Source organism: Antechinus flavipes, chromosome 4 (assembly GCF_016432865.1).
Source record: "Antechinus flavipes isolate AdamAnt ecotype Samford, QLD, Australia chromosome 4, AdamAnt_v2, whole genome shotgun sequence".
Taxonomy (NCBI): Eukaryota; Metazoa; Chordata; class Mammalia; order Dasyuromorphia; family Dasyuridae; genus Antechinus; species Antechinus flavipes.
The window spans coordinates 333,702,611-333,720,938 of NC_067401.1; the positions used below are offsets into that span (position 1 = coordinate 333,702,611).

At 34.3% G+C, this 18,328-nt stretch overlaps 1 protein-coding gene across 3 annotated transcripts in view; it reads left to right on the forward strand.

Annotated features, from left to right (window-relative positions):
• GRM1 (glutamate metabotropic receptor 1) overlaps positions 1 to 18,328 on the forward strand; it is a 443,057-nt gene that overhangs the window by 101,469 nt on the left and 323,260 nt on the right. For all 3 annotated transcript variants that reach the window (XM_051997908.1, XM_051997909.1, XM_051997910.1), the window contains exon 3: positions 15,615 to 15,864. In XM_051997908.1, coding sequence (XP_051853868.1) covers positions 15,615 to 15,864 — 250 coding nt within the window. The remainder of the gene's footprint in view (positions 1 to 15,614; positions 15,865 to 18,328) is intronic.

Consider the following 18,328-nt stretch of genomic DNA (forward strand, 5'->3'; position numbering starts at 1 on the left):
CCTTTTTGGTTTTCCCCTTCCACTTTTCAATAAGGTGAGAGAAGTTTCTCTATAAACCAAATATATCTAGTATTTTCTCTTTGAGCCAAATCTGAATGAAATTAAGATTCATATAGTGTTCATCACCCTCTCTTCTTTTCCTCAAATACAATGGGTTTCCTTTGCCTCTTTGTGAGATGTAATTTCCCTCATTTTACTTCCACTTTCCCCTTTTCTGGTATAATACCCCTTCTACCTTTAGTTCCATTTTAATATTATAACAGTAAAATCAAATTATATATGCACTCTCTTTGTATACCTATAATAGAAAGACAGTTTTCAAGAGTTCTTTATATCTTTTTATGCTTTTTATGCTTCTCTTGAGCCCTATATTTGGAGGTCAATTTTTTGGTTTAGTTCTGATCTTTTCATCAGAAATAAATAGAATTTACCTGTTTCATTGAATTGCCCCCCCCCCCCCATCTTCTTCCCTGGAAAAATTGCTCAGTTTAGCAGGGTAGTTTATTCTTGGCTGCATTCCAAGTTCCTTTGCCTTTTGAAATATCATATTCTAGGCCCTTTGATCCTTTAAAGTAGAAGCTGCTAGATCCTGGGTAATCCTTATTGTGGCTCCCTTGGTATTTGAATTTTTTTTCTGGCTGCTTATAATACTTTTTCCTTGGTCCAATAGTTTTGTAATTTAGCCATGATATTCCTTGGAGTTTTAATTTTGGGATCTCTTTCAAGAGGAGTTCGGTGCATCTCTCTCTTTTTTTTTTAATCATGGTTTTCAGGAAAGGGAGAACTCACCACTAACGAAGAGGAAATTAGAGCAATAATTAGGAGTTACTTTGCCCAACTTTATGCCAATAAATTCGACAACTTAAATGAAATAGAAAAATACCTCCAAAAATACAGCTTGCCCAAACTAACAGAGGAAGAAGTAAATATCCTAAACAGTCCCATCTCAGAAAAAGAAATAGAACAAACTATCAATCAACTCCCTAAGAAAAAATCCCAGGACCAGATGGATTTACATGTGAATTCTACCAAACATTTAAAGAACAATTAACTCCAATGTTATATAAACTATTTGAAAAAATAGGGATTGAAGGAGTCCTACCAAACTCCTTTTATGACACAGATATGGTACTGATACCTAAACCAGGTAGGCTGAAAACAGAGAAAGAAAATTATAGACCAATCTCCCTAATGAATATTGATGCTAAAATCTTAAATAAAATATTAGCAAAAAGATTACAGAAAATTGTCACCAGGATAATACACTATGACCAAGTAGGATTTATACCAGGAATGCAGGGCTGGTTCAATATTAGGAAAACTATTAGCACAATTGACTATATCAATAACCAAACAAACAAAAACCACATGATCATCTCAATAGATGCAGAAAAAGCATTTGATAAAATCCAACATCCATTCCTAATAAAAACACTTGAGAGCATAGGAATAAATGGACTTTTCCTTAAAATAGTCAGGAGCATATATTTAAAACCATCAGTAAGCATCATATGCAATGGGGAAAAACTGGAACCTTTCCCAGTAAGATCTGGAGTGAAGCAAGGTTGCCCACTATCACCATTATTATTTAATATCGTATTAGAAACACTAGCCTCGGCAATAAGAGTCGAGAAAGATATAAAAGGAATTAGAGTAGGCAACGAGGAAACCAAACTATCACTCTTTGCAGATGATATGATGGTATACCTAGAGAACCCCAGAGATTCTACCAAAAAGCTATTGGAAATAATTCATAATTTTAGCAAAGTAGCTGGCTACAAAATAAATCCCCATAAATCCTCAGCATTTTATACATCACCAACAAAACCCAACAGCAAGAGATACAAAGAGAAATTCCATTCAGAATAACTGTTGATACCATAAAATATTTGGGAATCTATCTACCAAAGGAAAGTCAGGAATTATATGAGCAAAATTATAAAAAAGTCTCCACACAAATAAAGTCAGACTTAAATAATTGTAAAAATATTAAGTGCTCTTGGATCGGCCGAGCGAACATAATAAAGATGACAATATTCCCTAAACTAATCTATTTATTTAGTGCTATACCAATCAGACTTCCAAGAAAATATTTTATTGATCTAGAAAAAATAACAACAAAATTCATATGGAACAATAAAAAGTCGAGAATCTCAAGGGAATTAATGAAAAGAAAATCAAATGAAGGTGGCCTAGCTGTACCTGATCTAAAATTATATTATAAAGCAGCAGTCACCAAAACCATTTGGTATTGGCTAAGAAATAGATTAGTGGATCAGTGGAAAAGGCTAGGCTCACAAGACAGAATAGTCAATTATAGCAATCTAGTGTTTGACAAACCCAAAACCCCTAACTTCTGGAAAAGAATTCATTATTTGATAAAAACTGCTGGGATAATTGGAAATTAGTATGGCAGAAATTAGGCATGGACCCACACTTAACACCATATACCAAGATAAGATCAAAATGGGTCTATGACCTAGGCATAAAGAACGAGATTATAAATAAATTAGAGGAACATAGAATAGTTTATCTCTCAGACTTGTGGAGGAGAAAGAAATTTGTGACCAAAGATGAACTAGAGACCATTACTGATCACAGAATAGAAAATTTCGATTACATCAAATTAAAAAGCCTTTGTACAAATAAAACTAATGCAAACAAGATTAGAAGGGAAGCAACAAACTGGGAAAACATTTTCACAGTTAAAGGTTCTGATAAAGGCCTCATTTCCAAAATATATAGAGAACTGACTCAAATTTATAAGAAATCAAGCCATTCTCCAATTGATAAATGGTCAAAGGATATGAACAGACAATTTTCAGAGGATGAGATTGAAACTATTACCACTCATATGAAAGAGTGTTCCAAATCATTATTGATCAGAGAAATGCAAATTAAGACAACTCTGAGATACCACTACACACCTGTCAGATTGGCTAAGATGACAGGAAAAAATAATGATGAATGTTGGAGGGGATGCGGGAAAACTTGGACACTAATGCATTGTTGGTGGAGTTGTGAACGAATCCAACCATTCTGGAGAGCAATCTGGAATTATGCCCAAAAAATTATCAAATTGTGCATACCCTTTGATCCAGCAGTGTTTCTATTGGGCTTATATCCCAAAGAAATACTAAAGAAGGGAAAGGGACCTGTATGTGCCAAAATGTTTGTAGCAGCCCTGTTTGTAGTGGCTAGAAACTGGAAAATGAATGGATGCCCATCAATTGGAGAATGGCTGGGTAAATTGTGGTATATGAATGTTATGGAATATTATTGTTCTGTAAGAAATGACCAGCAGGATGAATACAGAGAGGACTGGCGAGACTTACATGAACTGATGCTAAGTGAAATGAGCAGAACCAGGAGATCATTATACACTTCGACAACGATATTGTATGAGGACATATTTTGATGGAAGTGGATTTCTTTGACAAAGAGACCTGAGTTTCAATTGATAAATGACGGACAAAAGCAGCTACACCCAAAGAAAGAACACTGGGAAACGAATGTAAACTATCTGCATTTTTGATCTCCTTAGGGTTTGAAATCTGTTCTCTTTCACCATAAAAAACTATCTATGGTTAGAAATGTCTTTGTCTTTTTACTAATTTTTTTTTTTTTAATGTTGGGATCCACTTTTAGGGCAAGTGAGGTTTTCCAAGCTTCCTCTATAGTCAGCAAAGTGGCAGCTGCACTGGGATGATGCTGACTTAGTCCTAGTTCTGGGTGGATGTGGTTAGGTCCTATGAGACTTTGGTATTTTGGGGTTTATTATTTACCTTTTGTATTTGTGTTGGATGTTTAATAACGTCTGGGCTGATCTACTGGCTTGCAACCAGATCAGAGTAGCTAATACTGGTGTAGATTCCTCCTCATAGATTCTCCACAGCATGGAACATAAGCAAGCATTGTGCAATAAAAGAAGAGATTGAAATTTGAACACAAGGAGGATAATGAGGAGATATATCCAAAGTTCCTAAGTATGATCTACTGGAGAAAAAACCATAGCTTTGGTAAGAGAAAGAACAAAAGCATGAGGAAATGGAAGATAGTTAATTTAACTAGAATAAAGAATATAGAAAAATAGCAGAAGATGTAGCTGGAAAGAGATTTTAAATGATATTTTGAAGCTTTTGGACTTCTATTTTATTGGCAATGGAGAGTCCAAAAGCCTCAATAAGAAATTGGACTGTTTTGATAGAAACAGAAATAGAATGGAGGGGACTGATGAGAAGAAGAAAGATGAGAATGATTAAAAATAATAAATAGCATTTATGTAGTGCTTTAAGGCTTGCAAAGCACTTTAAAAATTATCTTTGATTCTCAAAATAACCTGGGGGATGGAGATATTATTATTCACATTTAACAGATAAGAAAAGTGAGAGTGAGAAAAGGTAAATTATTTGCCTAGCCTCACACATCAAGGAAGTGTTTGAAACTGGATTTTAACTCAAGTCTTCTTGACTCTGCTTTCAGTGCTCTATCCTCTAGAGCACCTAGCTATATGCATTATTATTATTATATATTATAATAATTATTATAATGCATTCATAGCAGATGCATTATTGAGGTGTGATTTTCAGGGCTTACAAAACTTATTGGATGTATTGAACTGAAGTGACGATGGAAGCTAAAAAAGATTTCCCAAAGTTATTATGAATTCCAATTGTGGAACATACAGTAGTACAGAACATTTAAGGATTTAAATCAACAGTCTAAATATAAAACAAAAAAGGACTAACTCTATGCAAGTGAAGCAGAAAAAGGTCTAGGTCTCATCAGGGTATTCTAAGGTTGTCATGAGTCAACAACAAAGCTTTGTACTGAAAAGCAAACAATTGTGACATTGAAAATAGGAGTATAAACTAAAGGAATCATGTATTACTCCTCCAATTACTCTCAATGCTGGTCAGATCTTTATAGATCTGTGTTGTTACTTAGGCATAAACATCTTAAATCATGTGGAGAACTTGGAGGGACTTCAAAGCAAAATGATCAACAGTATTCAACTCAAAAATCATGATGTACAAGTGAAGAAACAGTTGTCTCTTTTCTAATTTGTGGGCTCTAATTCTCTGAAGTGGAACATAGTTGGAAAAAGGAAAGGAGCAGTGCAAGAGAAACACTGATAAGAATTCTCCAAGGTTCCACTACCCTGAAATCAGCTTCCCTGAAGCCCTGAGTAGTACTAGTTTTTATACTAATTTTATATATGAATGACATTGTTGTCAAATGACCATTATCCTTAGGCAATACCACAGACAGCAGCTGGTTCAATTCTTAGTTCACAGGTATAATTCTGCATGTAACAGAGGATACAAGTAGTATGGGGAGGGGGCATGGGAGAGAGAGAGAGAGAGAGAGAGAAGAGAGAGAGAGAGAGAGAGAGAGAGGAGAGAGAGAGGAGAGAGAGAGGAGAGAGAGAGAGAGAGAGAGAGAGAGAGAGAGAGAGAGAGAGAGAGAGAGAATGAGAATGAGAGAAAGGGAGGGAGGAAGGGAAGGAGGGACATAGAGAGGAGGAAAAAAGATGAAGGGATATTTTTGAGTTATACTTTCCTTCTAGGAATTTATAGCTTTAAGCTATAAACAACAACAACAACAACAACAACAACACTTTTTTCTCATTATGACTGAAAATAAATGATCAAACCATGAAGACAAGCAGTTTTAAAGGAAAAAAAATAAGACTTTTTATATTTAGCAGGCCATGGGATTCTGATGTCAGACTCTGGGAGGGGCTTCTTGACTCAGGTAGAGTGAGCCCCCCAGTGGTAGAACATAGCTATCTATGGACTGGCAATACCTGTCATTATCATTATCTCACCCCCTCAAGACCACTAGAAAAATGTCTGCTCTTTTATTTGAGCTCCCAAAATTTCTCCAGCTATTTCACACAGATGGGCAGTTTTGGTTTTTCTTTTTATAAAATAATGCTTCCCACCCTTCCTCCCTGCAAGGAAACCCCCCAACAACCCAGAAATAAAGGGAAATATTTAAATATAGAAAACCCAGCAGGTGTATGGAGGAGGTATTGTGTTCAAGGAGAAAAAGGATTAGGTTTTTGAAAGAAAGGGTAAAGATGTTCCTCGTTTCAGATTCTGCAAATCCTCTTATCTATTAAAAAGCATATAACAGGACACCTGGTTTCATGGGCAATAATCATAACTAGGCTACTTGTAGTATCTATATATTCAGATAATAACCTGAAATTTAAGAACATTATAGTGATCATTGCAGAAAATTCCACAGAGCAATTGTCAATAACATAGATAAAAACTATATAAACTCAGTTTGAAGATCAAGAGACACTGGTATCCCAGAACGTTACATTAGAAATTTATCATATTTGGAGATATTTCACTAGTTGGGCAATTAACAGATTAGGATTGTCATTATTAGACCTCACCAAATTAATGGAGTCTGATGTAAGACAGAACAAAAATTTTAGTACACTTGTAGCTGTCCAAGTTACCTCTGTATCTCTGAATTATCAACAATAGTAGATTCATAATGTTGGGCCAGAATGCTGAGGAACAACAACTTCCCCATCTCAGCTCAGAAGAAGCTTTCTTTGCTGAAAGCTTTGTACACAAACTATTTCATTTATTCATTTTTCACTTCATTTTTATTGCTTAAGATGAAAGCCAGCTGAGTATAGCAACAGAACTAAATATTTATTTTGGAGGAAAACACCATGAAGAGCTAATTATGAGTTAATCATCATCAGAAATGGACTCATGAGAGAAAAGAGGGATTGTTTACAAATCATATGTTCTGCTGGGATATTTTCTTTATTTCCTCATAGCAAATAAGCCTTCAGAGAAGGATTGCTAGAATAGTGAAGAACCAGCAATGTGTACCTTACAAAAACTAACACAGATTGAAGTAAACCAGGAGAACATTTTGTATTAAAGCAACAACACTCTAAATATAAAACAAAAAAGGACTAACTCTATGCAAGTGAAGCAGAAAAAGGTCTAGGTCTCATCAGGGTATTCTAAGGTTGTCATGAGTCAACAACAAAGCTTTGTACTGAAAAGCAAACAATTGTGACATTGAAAATAGGAGTATAAACTAAAGGAATCATGTATTACTCCTCCAATTACTCTCAATGCTGGTCAGATCTTTATAGATCTGTGTTGTTACTTAGGCATAAACATCTTAAATCATGTGGAGAACTTGGAGGGACTTCAAAGCAAAATGATCAACAGTATTCAACTCAAAAATCATGATGTACAAGTGAAGAAACAGTTGTCTCTTTTCTAATTTGTGGGCTCTAATTCTCTGAAGTGGAACATAGTTGGAAAAAGGAAAGGAGCAGTGCAAGAGAAACACTGATAAGAATTCTCCAAGGTTCCACTACCCTGAAATCAGCTTCCCTGAAGCCCTGAGTAGTACTAGTTTTTATACTAATTTTATATATGAATGACATTGTTGTCAAATGACCATTATCCTTAGGCAATACCATAGACAGCAGCTGGTTCAATTCTTAGTTCACAGGTATAATTCTGCATGTAACAGAGGATACAAGTAGTATGGGGAGGGGGCATGGGAGAGAGAGAGAGAGAGAGAGAGAGAGAATGAGAATGAGAGAAAGGGAGGGAGGAAGGGAAGGAGGAACATAGAGAGGAGGAAAAAAGATGAAGGGAAGAGGGGAGGAAAGGGGGAAAGGGAGCGAGAGAGAGGGCGGAAAGAGAGGAGGAAAGAAGGGGTGAGAGAGAGAAAAGGGGGTGAGAGATGCCCCATCCTCATCCCTATGGAATTTCTGGCTTCTTTCAAGACTTAGGACAGGTGCCACTTTCTACAAGAAACTTATCCTGAAACTTCCCTGCATTCTGTATCTAGTTCCCAAAGCTATGCACTCTATTTATATCTATTTAATATATGTGTATATACATACATACATATATCTATATATATACATATATATATATAATATTTTGTTTTTGCATATATGTTACTTCTTCCTTGATAGAATGGAAATTTGAGGGGAGGTAGTTTTTGGTTGTTTATTTAACCAGTGTCCAGCACATAGGAGATTCTTAATGCTTGATAAATGAATGAATGAATAAATGAATGTATGCTTTTATGGTTCTTTAATCTTGGAGAAGAGAAGTCTGAAGCATGACTTTTAAACCATGAAGGGTTGCTGTAAATGTGGGTAGTTTCCTATTGTATAGAAATATAAAAAAGAGGAAAGGGTTTGATTTCATCTTTAAGAATCTAGATTAACCCTGAGGATTTCTGAGCAATAATAGTTAAATACTTCTCCAGAGGAGAACATGAAATCTCTTAAAATGAAATGTCTTTTAAAATGTGGATTGATTTTTAAACTTTCAGAGACTTGCTTGGAAAGAAAAAAAAAAAAGAGTTAAATGGACATGATTTCTGTCAATGATTGACTGGTGACCACAGCTGAGGAACAGTAAGGAATTAAGAGGCAGTTTGAGGTGCTTTTAAATACTTAGAACAGAAAAGGAGATTTAGCTGGCCAAGAGAAATAAGAAAAGGTAGGATAAACCTTAAGTAAATCAGGCAAAAAGAGGAAAAAAGGGAAAATTTCCAAAAGTTTTTAAAAAATAAAAATTCCAACTGTTCTTTTCTATCTCTTTGGGAAAAAATAAGGGGAGATACATGGGGAAATTTAGGATATGTAAGAAAATGTTGCTAATACAATTTTAATTGTAAAAAGAAATAAAAATTCTTTCTTTAAAATCCCAACTAAAACACATCTTGGATATTTTTGAGTTATACTTTCCTTCTAGGAATTTATAGCTTTAAGCTATAATAAAAAACAACAACAACAACAACACTTTTTTTTCATTATGACTGAAAATAAATGATCAAACCATGAAGACAAGCAGTTTTAAAGGAAAAAAAATAAGACTTTTTATACTTAGCAGGCCATGGGATTCTGATGTCAGACTCTGGGAGGGGCTTCTTGACTCAGGTAGAGTGAGCCCCCCAGTGGTAGAACATAGCTATCTATGGACTGGCAATACCTGTCATTATCATTATCTCACCCCCTCAAGACCACTAGAAAAATGTCTGCTCTTTTATTTGAGCTCCCAAAATTTCTCCAGCTATTTCACACAGATGGGCAGTTTTGGTTTTTCTTTTTATAAAATAATGCTTCCCACCCTTCCTCCCTGCAAGGAAACCCCCCAACAACCCAGAAATAAAGGGAAATATTTAAATATAGAAAACCCAGCAGGTGTATGGAGGAGGTATTGTGTTCAAGGAGAAAAAGGATTAGGTTTTTGAAAGAAAGGGTAAAGATGTTCCTCGTTTCAGATTCTGCAAATCCTCTTATCTATTAAAAAGCATATAACAGGACACCTGGTTTCATGGGCAATAATCATAACTAGGCTACTTGTAGTATCTATATATTCAGATAATAACCTGAAATTTAAGAACATTATAGTGATCATTGCAGAAAATTCCACAGAGCAATTGTCAATAACATAGATAAAAACTATATAAACTCAGTTTGAAGATCAAGAGACACTGGTATCCCAGAACGTTACATTAGAAATTTATCATACCTGGAGATATTTCACTAGTTGGGCAATTAACAGATTAGGATTGTCATTATTAGACCTCACCAAATTAATGGAGTCTGATGTAAGACAGGACAAAAATTTTAGTACACTTGTAGCTGTCCAAGTTACCTCTGTATCTCTGAATTATCAACAATAGTAGATTCATAATGTTGGGCCAGAATGCTGAGGAACAACAACTTTCCCATCTCAGCTCAGAAGAAGCTTTCTTTGCTGAAAGCTTTGTACACAAACTATTTCATTTATTCATTTTTCACTTCATTTTTATTGCTTAAGATGAAAGCCAGCTGAGTATAGCAACAGAACTAAATATTTATTTTGGAGGAAAACACCATGAAGAGCTAATTATGAGTTAATCATCATCAGAAATGGACTCATGAGAGAAAAGATGGATTGTTTACAAATCATATGTTCTGCTGGGATATTTTCTTTATTTCCTCATAGCAAATAAGCCTTCAGAGAAGGATTACTAGAATAGTGAAGAACCAGCAATTTGTACCTTACAAAAACTAACACAGATTGAAGTAAACCAGGAGAACATTTTGTATTAAAGCAACAACACTCTAAAAGTAAACAAATTTGAAAGATCTGAGAACTCTAAACAATACATTGATCAGCCATTATTTCAGAGGATGAAGGTCACCCTTCTTTTGGCAGAGAGGTGATGGACGAAAGATGAAAAATAAAACAAACATTTTGCAACATGGCCAATGTAGGAATTTGTTTGCTAGACTATGCATATTTGTTACATGAGTTTTATTGATCTTTTTAAGTGTTGGGAAGTATGCTTATTAATTGAAAAAAATCATTTAAAAAGATTAATAAAAGGAACTGAATATGTTCACTCTAGAAAGTGAAGTATTATGGGAGATAAGTTATTGTATTCAAGTATTTGAACGATTGTCATATGGAGAGGGATCAGACTTATGTTTCTTATTGTTAAAGGGAAAAAACAGAAGCAATAGTTAGAAATTCCTAAGAGACAAATTTAAGGCTTTCTGTAAGAGAAAATATCTTATCAACTGGAGCTATACAAGAATAAAATTGAGATGCTTTGATAGACAATTAGTTTTTCAAACAAAGAAATGACCAACTTCTAGGTATGTTGCTGAGAGCTTTTTTTTTTCTTTTCTTTTTCTTTTCTTTTCTTTTCTTTTTTTAAAGCCAAATCAAGGGTTATCTTTTGTTTCCCCTATTATAGATTCCTTTGTCAGTCTGGTCAAAGATATGGACTTATCAGGATGTTTTAAAGTGCATAAAATAAGGAATATGATTATTACAACACAATTATGATGAAATAAAATTATCAAAACATTAAAAAAGCACAAAATTATGGGCCTAGGTTAAGAATCCTGATTTCTAAAGTCTCTTCCAATTATGAGATTCTGTGATTCTGTAATTCTTATTATAACCCTCATTTTGAAGTTTTTACCTTGCTTTATTTTCTCTTTAAGCTACTATTATATTATAATATTACTTAAAAACTGTTAAGCTTTCATGGAAAAATGGCCAATATTCTCAGAATATTCAAAGTCATCTAGTTCAATTCATCATCCATTGCCAACAATTTCTTCCAGAGAATCCCTGACCTAAGCATGAGCAGTTACAGCTTAAATACCTTGAATGACATATTTTCTCATGAAGTAGCCGAGTCTTCCTGTTCTTTCTCAGCAAAAACTCATTTCCTTGTAAGTTTCATCAGTCCAGCCTAGTTTACATTTTGGAACAACACAGAAAAAATCTACCTCCTTTCAAATCCTATCTCCATATCTTATGTTTCTTGTTTTTAAATAATAATATGAACATGACTCATATGAAATCTAGTATAACTATGCCTATTTTCTGAAGAAATAAAAAAGCAAACCCTAACACAGAATTACTGTACTTAAAACTCCCTAGTATCTTAGAATCAATAAACAATGAACACTGGGAGCTTCTGTCAGTTGAAAATTCAACCTCTGATAACATAGCTAACTATCAATTAAGCAGTGCTAGCATATCATCCACTTTCTATATGTTGTATATCTTTAAAAAAAAATAATTTGTTTATTGCTTGAATCCAAGATAGGAGCCCTCACTATTAACTAAGTTCACTGCTTATTGTATTACTGACCTTTCATTTGATACAATCAGCTGTCATTATTTATCATATCTGTCTTCATCCTTCATAGCCTTTCTTACTCTGATTTATGTCTCCTAATGACTCAATGTTTCTGGATCACTTAACTATTAAACTGTTCTACAAATGTATACTGAAATGTGGTGAGCTTTTTCTTCTCAAATCGCAGCCAGGTGATAAAAGTTCAGATCTTTTATTATCTCCAATATAGCCCGGTTAGCTTAGAGGCTTATCTCTCTGCTTGGTTCCAAGAGCTCTCTCCGAATGTTGCCAAATCCAAAGGTCTGGTCCTTCAGCCTCTGCCTCTGCTTTCTTCAGCCTCCAGCCAGCTCCACTCTTCATGTCATTCCGGTGAAATCTCAACTTGTAGCTTCTTCACTCTGAAGAACTTCTTTGACTGGCCCATTCAGGCTTTATTTATGCTAGTGCTCTCTGGCCCAAAGAGCTTCAAGGGAGGTGTGAACTCATTGAACTCCAATGAGTAAAGGTGTGAACACAAACCTTGTATTAATTAGTTCTACTTAGTACCTTGTTTCAGGTTCTGCCCAAAACATCTTGTAAGATTAGATCAACTCTAATTAGTTAGCAGTTAGTAAGGATTCCAACATCTCCCCCTTTCTTTTGTTAGATGAAAACACCAAAGGAAATAGGAAATCTAATCAGGGGGAAGGTGCTTTCTATTGTTTCATTTTGAATATTGATAGAAATAATTGCCAACACGTAATATTGCTCTCAAATCATTAAATGTTCTAGTGCAAGATTATAAAAAAGGTAAATGAATATTTATAGGGAACAACAGAATGGAAACAGTCTTTATCCAGTCAGGTTACCACCTATAGTCCTAATTGCCTAACATTTTAAAGATGATTATTTGGCATTTCAGTCTTAAAATAAATTATTTTGAATACCATTGGACAAAGGAAGAATGACTTGAAAGAAAGATATGATTGATATTGAAAGCATAGTTGTTTGATAGTGGAAAAATAAATGAATACTTAAAAAAAAAATGTCAACAGGATTTGAACTTGATACCACATAATGACCAGATGTATTACATTAGCCACCAGATGGAGCTCCTATTGTGTCTTGGATTATCATCAACTTTGTGTGAGTTTAAGGAGAAATCATTCTGAGGACTTAACTGATGGCACTTGCTTCTCATATTATCCATACAGGCCATTATGACACACAATCTCATTTCATTTCATGGTTGGTTTATTCAATGGCATTAAAAAAAAAAAAACAACTATGGCTGTCATGCCATTCCAAATCAATCTTCTTTGAATAAATCTTTTATCAATCTTGTTGGATCATAAGCAAATTTGTGTACCAACTCATGGCCTGATCAATAAATCTCATTTATAGCTTCATCAATCTTTTCTAACAAATTTCTTTCATATATATATTACATATTATATATTTTTTTACTAAAGACATGTTTTCAATATTTTTATTCTTGATTCATCCCTTTAGAAATAGCTCTTTATATCTGTCTCTTTTATTTTCTTTTCAAATATCCTTTAGGGACTTCTATTTTCATCTATTTGTTAAGTGTCTCAAATCTTATTCAATTCTAGAAATCTATAGTGTATATGTAACCTCTGGTAGTCTAATTTGGTATTGGATTAATTTCAAGTTCTCTTGCACTCTGTATTACTTGAAAAGAAATGATCTACAATTCAAATCGTCAACAATTATTGAGTTCAAAAGATTTTTTCCAGCTGTAAATATCAAGATTCCTTGAATTATTGTTTAATTTTTCTTTGTCACTTATCTATTCACTATGTACTTCTCTTCCCTGCCTTCACCTCCACAATAACCCCACAATACCTTATTCTATTTATGTCTCTTTACTTTTACTTTCATACATTTTTCTTGCCTGGAACTATCTCTCTTCATCTACGTCTATCCACACAAAGATCTGAATTCTATCTTTAAGGATTAGCTTAAGTGAACATTAAACTAGGTACACTTACCATCACGCATTTATAAAATGCTTTATGGTTTTGAAAGTGTTTTACAGATATTGTCTCATTTTACTTTCACAACAAATTTGAGAGATAGGCGCTGCTATTGTGTTCATTTTAGAAATGAGCAATCTGAGGCAGATGATAGTCACAGAAGTAAATAACATATTGTCTGAGATCATATTTGATATCAAGATTTCTGACTCCAAATCCAAGACTCTATCCTCTGCGCCACCTACATACCTTTGACTAGACAAAACAAACATATTCAACAAATATTGTCATGTCAATAGATTCACATGTTAGTATCCACCCCAATTTCTATATTTGCTCATGGTTTATGTTATCTTTCAAATTAGACTTTTCAAGTAGTTGGGAATTACAATTGAAATATCATGGAATTGTATTTTTATGCTATTATCATCAAATGGCACTTATATATTGAGCACTTTGTTTCAGACAATATACCAAGAAAATAATATATTCTGCTAGAACATAAGACAGATATAACAATGTGAATAACAATGGAATTGGTATCAGGAAGACCTGAGGACAAATATGTCCTTAGACCCTATCCATGTGATCCTGGATAAACTGGCTAAACTCTGTGTGCCTCAGTTTCTTCCTCTGTAAAATGAGAAAGTGATATTTGATGGTCTCTAAGATCTTTTCTAGCTCTAATTATATAATCTCTTAAATACAATTTTCAAAGTTATGCATTTCATAACGAAAACCCCAATTCCACATTAAAATATATCTTATATAATAATAATCTAAATCATCTCTACTCAACTAGAATTGTCTCCACATCTTAACATGATATATAGCATGAGTTACTTCCACTTTTCTCCCTACAAGGCTTTAAGCTTTTTGAGAGTATGAAGGACACATCTCATTTAAACTTTGCATCTTTCTCTACCCTAACATAGTTTTTTGTGTGTTTGTGTGTGTGTGTGTGTGTGTTTGTGTGTGTGATATATATATGTATATAATCTATCTATATCTATATGCATAAATATATATCTGAAAGTTAAATGATTCTTGAAATGAATTGGATTCCTACCAAGTGCCTTTGCTGACCTCTGAAAAGTCTTTTTTTTCTTTTAAATTAATCAAAATATAGTCATTAAGAACCTACTAAGTGCCAGATACTATTCTAGGTACTGAGGACACAAAAGCAAAAATTAAACAGTTCCTAGATTTGAGGAGTTTACCATTCTATTGTAGACAACAATATATGAAAAATAGACAAAAGAGTTAAAAAGTTAAATTATCTTCTGTAATTATCTAAATTCTACCCATCTTTCACGATTTTATTTATGATGTCTAGAGTGATCTGTCAGTGATATCTCTGAAATCCTAAAACACTTAAAAGCTAGACATCAGCCATTTATTTTATACCCTGATACTTTTAATGTCATTTAATATGTCTGTCTTTTCTCGCCAATTAGACATTTTCATTTAGTGAGTCATGAGAATATACCTTACAATTGTAGATACAATGATGGCCTTCAAATATTTAATAGGTTGTCATTTGGAAGAGAGATAAAACTTGTTCAGGTTGCCTCCAGAGGTCAGAACTAGGAACAATGTCTTGTGAATCTATTCCATTTTTAGACAATTGATTAGTTGTACATCTATTATACCTTTACCATTGGCTAAGCACTGGGCATACAAAAAGAAGCAAAAAGCATCTCTGCCCTCAAGAAGTTCATATTCTAACATGGGAGACAACATTTAAATAATTATATACACATTATATATGGAATAGAAGGAAGACAACCTGAGAGAGGAGAGGAGAGTGAGGAGGAGAAAGAGAATGTTGGGAAATCCAGGAATAGGTGGAATTTTAACTGAATCTTCAAGGAAGTCAGAGAAACTGAGTCAGAAGTGTTGGGTGGGGTGGGGGATAGAACATAGTACTGTACTGCTTATAAACATTTATCATTTATTTTTGATTAGGAAATTATGGGGAAAGTGGAATGGATGCTTTCAAAGAACTGGCTGCCCAGGAAGGCCTATGTATTGCTCACTCAGACAAAATCTATAGCAATTCTGGGGAGAAAAGCTTCGATCGACTCTTGCGCAAACTCCGGGAGAGATTACCCAAGGCCAGAGTGGTGGTTTGTTTCTGTGAAGGAATGACGGTCAGAGGGCTCCTGAGTGCCATGAAACGTCTGGGAGTTGTGGGAGAGTTCTTACTCATTGGCAGGTAAGTTTCCTCTTGTGAGCTCATACATGTTTTATGCATATATATCTGCTAGGTTGGATTCATGACTTCTGAAGTGCTCTAGTAAACTCTGCTGAAATATATGCATTGAAAATAAAGTCTTTTCTACCTATTTATTAATGGTATGCAATATGAGCAAAATGGCAGATTCATAAATGGCAAGATGGCAGAGCTATTTTGAGTAAAGAGGGGAAAATTGTCAATGTTTTCTGTATAGTCTTAGGAAACTATTGATGTTTTATTTAGTGTAAGTGCTCTAAAGCATGGGAAATCTGGGTGTGTGTAGGTATGTATGTAGGTGTTTGTGTTTGTATGTAGATATTCCCATTTCTTAATTAGGTGAAGCATGTTTCATTAGAAAGATCTGCTTTTCTCTGTACAACATATGTATTTAACTAGGACCAGTTCTATAATATTTTTCTAATTTCATCTGGGCTTTGGATTAGTAGTTATTTTTATTCATTTTCCTACTTTCTTTTAATGAGAAAGCAACTGCTGCTCTTATCCCTCGAGCAGCTTCCCTAGGAAGCACCATGGAAGCTACCTAAATTAAAACTTATTTTCTTCCTCTCAAATCACTATTACTAGATTTCAGAACACCAGTTCCAGCCTTCTTTCCTTTCTGTCGGCTTTATTTCTATCTGGTCAATTTTACTAGAGACAAATCAGACACTAGGTTGTGAAACCTGAATTCCTCTTGCTGCAGGTGAAACTATTTCTCCCTCTTCTTTTCATGTTGACCTTTTCTTGTAACATCTGAATTATCTGAGCTATAGGCCATTGGTGTAGAATATGGATAGAGGTGCAACATCATTACCACAAAACTACCTAATAATACCCTCAAGGACAATATTCTCAGGAATAAGGGCAGATTTTACGATTACTTTGACTGACCTTCTCAGAGAAAGGGACTCTAAACTCCATCGTCTACAGATAGCATATTTCCAAATGACCAACTATGATTCACTATGAATTTGGGTAGGATTGAAATATTAGCAGAAAATCTCATAATGCTATACATGCAGCTTCTCCAACAAGATGCCCAAGGGTAAACATCCAAAAACAAGCTCAGAAAAGAACAGGCCTTTTAGAGGGAGACTTTATTTCTTTAATTGAGTGGAAAGGGAATAATCAGGAGTGCTATAGTGCTATGCTCAATGAAAGCATTTAATTTATCCATCAAGGTTATAGACAGCAGATACTCAGACCTCATAATCACTTCAATCTGTTAATGTGTATGTAGAAAGATTACTCTTTTTAGAGGTACTTCTTGTTAAATTATTTTTCCTCAAGTTCAAACTTTAAAAAAAATAACATCAGTCAACTATGCAGAATTGCATATCTTTAATATAACCCCAAAAGGTCTTCATTTAATTTTCAGGAAGCTTGCACAGATATAGTAAATGTGTTGGAGAAAACAGGAGCTATTTTTAAAATATATGAGTGACATAATGATGAAATGTCTATAACACAATAAAGAAAATACAGCTTTGAGTAATCCAAGCATGAATGACTAATTCTATCATCCTTATTTTCTGGTCCACTAGACAGAGTACTAATAAGATATAAATATCTTAACACATATCTTTCCGATTCAAGTGTGTTCACTCTTTCTTATGAAAGCTCCTGAGGGAAAAGACCTTAGCTTCCTATATAATGGTACTCCATACTACACTGTGATGAATGGGTATGTAGTGGATGCTTAATAAATACTGTTATTTGTCTGCTTCTAAGCAGAGAAGGGCTCATGCATGAGTGGTGGTAGACCATTCTCAATTTTCACTGAGGCAAACAGACGTAACACATTATAACACAGATAGTAAGTGTTTAGTCCAAGCTAAATTTAGAGAGGCTATCTACATTTTTCACAGAGGAAGGGAAAAGTAAGAATAGTTTAAACTGCAAAGAGAAATTTATGTTAGGAACTTACAACACCTTCTGAGTAAAAGCTAACTTCTTCTAAATTTCTATAACATTTTCTTTTTATTTATAAACAAAACAAACATTTTGTTTAACAACAAAAGGTTGTACTTTTATTAGCTTAGCTTCTATTAGTTATCTGTATACACAATATTTTCTCACAAAGTGTTCTTCCACTGCCAATGTAGAAATGATAGGGCTCTCCAAGGCTAAACCAGGTCTGAAAGAGTCTACAAAATCAGAAAGGATTCAAATATGGTTCTAGTTAAGGACTGTGTGGTGTCTTTTGTCCAAGAACAACTCCTCCTCCTCCTCCTCCTCCTCCTCCTCCTCCTCCTCCTCCTTTTCCTCCTCCTCCTCCTCCTCCTTCTCCTCCTTTTCTTCCTCTTACTACTATTACTACTATCATTACCACCATCACCACTACTATTACTAAAACCACCTAGTTTTGATATAAAGTTTATTATGTACCAGGTATTTGTGTTAAACACTTTGCAATTATTTCCTCAACTATTCTTCATAACAA